The 5,405-nt window shown below is 39.3% G+C and overlaps 1 protein-coding gene across 2 annotated transcripts in view; it reads left to right on the plus strand.

Moving 5' to 3' along the window:
- TTC39C (tetratricopeptide repeat domain 39C) overlaps positions 1-4,788 on the plus strand; it is a 64,048-nt gene extending 59,260 nt beyond the window's left edge. For both annotated transcript variants that reach the window (XM_089517202.1, XM_089517203.1), the window contains 3 exons: positions 488-592; positions 4,381-4,419; positions 4,688-4,788. In XM_089517202.1, the coding sequence (XP_089373328.1) occupies positions 488-592; positions 4,381-4,419; positions 4,688-4,777 (234 nt within the window). In that variant the 3' untranslated portion in view covers positions 4,778-4,788. The remainder of the gene's footprint in view (positions 1-487; positions 593-4,380; positions 4,420-4,687) is intronic.
- Positions 4,789-5,405: the final 617 nt, after the last annotated feature.

Raw genomic sequence — 5,405 nt, forward strand, 5'->3', positions numbered from 1 at the left:
CGGAAGAGCTTCGACTCATTCCTACCTTGGACGCCTTCAAAAAGGCGCTGAAAACATACCTCTTCCGGCAAGCATACCCTCCTGATCTTTTATAGATTCAACAAGTTCACTACCTCCCGATCAGGAGTCTACCTCAGGCTGTGATAAATTTTTATATTGTACCAATTGTTTTTAGATGAGATATGTTTTATATTGTGATTTTAAATAACTGTTATTAGTATCATTGTGTTTATATAATTCTGTTGTAATCCCGCCTTGATCCATCGGGAGTTATTAAGTTATTAAGTTTTATTTAAAACTTAATAATAAGTTTTAAATAAAACTTATTATTATTATTATTATTATTATTAATCAGTTTGGAAAATTAATTGGTTTGAAAGCTGAATAATGTTGCATGTTGTAATGAGATCTTTTGTGTCTAGAGCAAGAGCTTATTTTGTTCTTGGAAATATTGCTGTGTGTTGAATGTGTTTGTTTTCTTTTGCAGTTCTTTCAACAAGCCCTTAAAGATGAACTGTGTCGCCAAAACAACTTGTACATTCAGCCATATGCTTGCTATGAACTAGGTTGTCTTTTATTAGAAGATGCTCAGGTAACAAAGCAGCATATGTGCAATGGGCTAGGATATAGGTTGAGCTACTAGTTGCAGCTTCATATAGTTATGGTCACAAGTGATCTAGAATGGGTATTTTTCACATCAAGTCTATTCTTTCTTTCTTTCTTGGCTGCTTTTTTGTTGGGTATGTCCCTGCATTCAATCTTGCAATTTAATGCTTGTTATTGTTATAGTTGGCCCTCCATATCCACAGATTCTGCAACCACTGATTCAGTGGATGCATGACTTGAAACTACATGTGAAAGGGATCTAGGAGTCCAAGTAGACCACAAGTTCAACATGAGTCAACAGTGCGATGCGGCACCTAAAAAGGCCAATGCAATTTTAGGCTGCATCAATAAAAGTATAGTGTCTAGATCAAGAGAAGTAATAGTGCCACTATATTCTGCTTTGGTCAGGTCCCACCTGGAATATTGTGTCCAGTTCTGGGCACCACAATTTTAAAAGGATGTTGAGAAACTGGAACGTGTCCAAAGGAGGGCGACTAAAATGGTGAAGGGTCTGGAAACCATGCCCTGTGAGGAACGACTTAGGGAGCTGGGGATGTTTAGCTTGGACAAAAGAAGATTAAGAGGTGATATGATAGCCCTGTTTAAATATTTGAAGGGATGTCATATTGAGGAGGGAGCAAACTTGTTTTCTGCTGCTCCAGAGAACAGAACCTGGAACAATGGATGCAAGCTCCAGGAAAAGAGATTCCACCTCAACATTAGGAGGAACTTCCTGACAGTAAGGGCTGTTCAACAGTGGAACACACTCCCTCAGAGTGTGGTGAAGTCTCCCTCCTTGGAGGTCTTTAAGCAGAGGCTGGATGGCCATCTGTTGGGGATGCTTTGACTGAGATTTCCTGCATGGCAGGGGGTTGGACTGGATGGCCCCTGTGGTCTCTTCCAACTCTATGATTCTGTTAAGGTACCAAAACAGGAGAAACAAACAAACTAGGTCCATGATCCAAGATGGCCTTTATTTGCATGCAAAAGAACACAGGGGAATCATTCACCAAGCTGTGCCCCCGACCGAAACAGGGAGCAAAGCTTTTATAGCATTTTGACATTCCAACAAACAGAGGATAACTTTCGTTTCTATAGCCAGACTTTCCTTATCAGTCTACTATGAGGCTTCTTTGTTCTCCCGGGGAGTCAAGGACCTTGGGCATCTCTGACTCCCTTTTGCATCCCATCCTCCCCTGTGAAGGCCTCCTTCCAAACTATGCATTGATATCAAAGCTTGCTTATCATTATTCTTATTATGTGCTGAGGCTGAGAGAAGGAAAATGGGGAGAGGAGAGAAAGGAGGAGAGGGGGGTGAACTCAGCCAAAGGAAGAGCTGTGTGAGAGAGGGGGGGTTTATCAAACCCTCACAATTCTATGATTCTAAAGAGCCCTCCTGGTGAAAGGAGAGCTGGTACCAGACTACTCCTTCCTTCACCTTTTAGGCTTTGCTGTCCCAGCAAGCTGCTGTACAAGTGGTGCTTTCCCCCATGAAATCAGGAGTCCATTGGCACTGTTTGCCTTTAAAAACAAACAAACACTAAATTAAATGGATAGAGGGATGAGCAACAACAAAGTACAAAAAGCAAGAAGTGAATGAGTGTTGTCTTAAACTGGGGGCAGGAAAAGCACATTGACCTAGATATTGCTGGAGTGGAACTTCTATCAGCCCTGGCCAGCATAATGAAAATGAAGAGGTGCATTCCAAAAGCCTTTGGAGGACCACATTTTGCCCTCCTTTGTTCTATCTAAACAATGATTTACAATGTTACTTCTGCCCTCTACTAACGGGGAAACTCCTGTTTAATTGTAGTTACCCATGTGCGTTGTACTTACAATTCACATTTATTGAGTGCTTGTAAACGTTATGTAGAATGGTTTGTAAATCTGGTAAGAACTTTAAAATAGGTAAAAACAGGAGATCTTCATCTCCCTCTGCCCCTCCTATATTTCTATTTATTGGTATATTTAAGAGGAAAGTCTTTAAATAGTTTTTAATTAATGCTCTTCAGACTTGCCTCTAAGGAATTGCTTTCTTGTCCTCCAGTAACTTCTTAAAAGGTCAGGCTGAACTTGGTTTGAACAGGGAAAACATGACCACTGGCACTAAGATGTTGAATATACTGGCATTTCTTGTTAAGCATGTTTTCTTATTTTGATGCCTCTGTAAAGAAGAAAGAAAATGTCTTGCCCTATTTTTATACATGTATACCTCAGTTAATGAAGTAGATGTTAGTGAAGTAGTAGTTCTTGGACACATGGAATGACATGGAAAAAATAGGGTTAGGTTACCATACGACAAAAAGAGTAGTGAACTTTTATTGAAAACTAATAATAAGCACATATGAAATGAAGCAACCAGATCAGGTAAGCCTTGCAGAAGAAAACGGAAACATCATAACCTTCTACAGATCACCTGAAAGCTACTTCAAAAATGCATTCAGGGATTAGCCTTACCAGCCTTTGCTCCTGATTTCCATTTTGATGACCAGACTTCTAGATCAGTTTTTTAAATTGAGTTTGAAGATAGCTGGAGAACCAGACTTATCTACTCTCTTCTTTTTTCTGTTTTACTATTCACATGTGCTCAGTAAGGGATTCCGGAGGCAGCTGCTGTTTGTATTGCCTGTTGTAAGCAGGCATGCACTTCTGCTATAGGATTGGCTAAAGTAGGATCCTTCTCTTTCTCGCCTCAGGTTTTGTTTATTGAACTGGATCCTTCTCTTTGTCACCTCAGGCTTTGTTTATAGAACTGTTTGCTTCATTCCTGATGCTGCAACACAACACAGTCAACCTTCACCATCCTTTGAATGCAAACACTGTTTAATAAACTTCCAGCTAGACACAATATGACAAGGGAAAAGGCTGGGGGTTGTAAAAAATCTTTGTAAAAAGGAGCTTCCCTGTCAAAGGCTTTGTTAACTAAGGTATGCTTTGTCTTTAAAACACCCCATTCATGTGGGGAATTGATTGCAAAGACCTGCTTTCTAGGACATTTTAAGTGTTTATATGTGTGTGTGTGTGTGTGTGTGTGTGTGTGTGTGTGTGTGTGTTTGTTAATAATTTTGTATGGAAATGGAAAAAGGGCTGAATGTAAGTGGCAGAGCATGACATTTCTCTGCAGAAAATCCCTGGTTCGGTTCCAGTTATTGTCAGGCAAGGCTGGAAAAGGGTTATGCCGGAAACCCTGGAAAGCTTCTGCCAATCAGTGTAAACTCTACCAGTTATCTGACCTTGTTAGATATAAGGTAGCTTCTCATGCTCAAGAAACTATAGGGTTTATATGTAGCACCAGTGAGAAAACACATAATCTCAACCTCGTAAAAATACAGTAAAAGATTAACAACACAAACTGAGAATATTAGTGCTGTCCACGTGCTTTAAATCCATTAATACATTGAGTAAGTTGCACTTGAGGATGAGAAGAATTTTAGCATCCGAACAGGCTAAAATTCTTGTCTCATCCTAGATGTGAACTTCATATTTTGGTATAAGTCTTCTACTTGTTTTGTGCAGTTTACTAATGAACATACAAGTGTGTTAATCTTTTATTTGGAAGACACTGGTGCTATTTTAATACAGGGACAGATTTGAGGTAGTTTGGAGATAGCTGAAATTTCCTGAGTTGTTCTAATGAGTAAAACTGGTTACCTAATTTCTGGTGGTCAGTGTTGTTTGGTTTACCTTAAATTCCTGAATTGTGGTAAGAACATTAAAATGAACGTATTTTTGCAAATGCCGATTTCTAAAGTGATCTTTTGTTTCTGCTTGCAGACTGTCCCAAGAGGGAAAACCTTACTGCTTCAGGCAAAGGTAAAATTCAAAATGGATGAAGCATTTCCCCCTTCTGTAAGAAGGAGCCTCCTTCTCTCTATAGGGAAGAGAGTTATTCTAGGCAGTCAGTGGAACGTGAATATAACTTATATCTTTTCCATCTTAGGAATCTTTGCAGGCTTTTAGCTGTCTTTAACTTCCACTATTCTAAAAGTAATGTCTTGTACTGTCATTCATAAATTAATCTCTTTTTGGTAAGCATGAGCAGGTTAATAAAGGTTAATCAACATGTTGCCTTTCATTGCAGGAGGAATTCACAGGGTATGATTTTGAGAACAGGTTGCATGTCCGCATACATGCCGCTTTGGCATCTATGAAAGAAGTGGTCCCCCAGTGAAGAACCGGAAGCCTCACTTCTTCTATTCTTATGGTTTCTGTACTCTCAGAACAAAGCTATTATGGAGGCCAACTCCTCACCTGAAAAACCACCTGTGCCAGAGAAGATTTCCACAACATGTAGAACTGGTGGCAGAAGAACATTCCAGTCTCAACAATTAAGGACAAAATTAGCCCAAAAGATTAAGTGACATTGGGCTCAATCCAATAGCTGCTTCTCCTGTACAAGCCCTGTTTAAATAAGTGAGAGCTAGAAGATATGCTGATGTTTAGCCCCCACTAGTCAGTGGGGTTTGTGCTGGAGAACTGACTTGATAGCTGAAATCTTTGTATTCCAATACTGGGGAATTGAAAGGGGGGTGTTAAATTTTGGTTTGGTTTTTAAGCCAAGCTGAACATATTAGCCTGCGATTGTACAAATGAGCCTATAATAAGCACACTTTGATTTCCTACAAAAATATTGTGTCAGTTTCTGCAAACAGGTTTTTTTTCTGTTTCTGAATAGTTTTTTTTCTTTTTGTAGTAAAGAGGAACCACTATTCTCATTGAACATTACTATAAATTGTTTCAAATTGTACATAGGCAGAAATGATAATTTTTGCTCAGAAGCCAGCAAAAATTCAGCTGGA

Source organism: Sceloporus occidentalis, unplaced genomic scaffold (genome assembly GCF_023333645.1).
Source record: "Sceloporus occidentalis isolate IW3139 unplaced genomic scaffold, rSceOcc1.0.p SCAF_3, whole genome shotgun sequence".
NCBI classification, from domain to species: domain Eukaryota; kingdom Metazoa; phylum Chordata; class Lepidosauria; order Squamata; family Phrynosomatidae; genus Sceloporus; species Sceloporus occidentalis.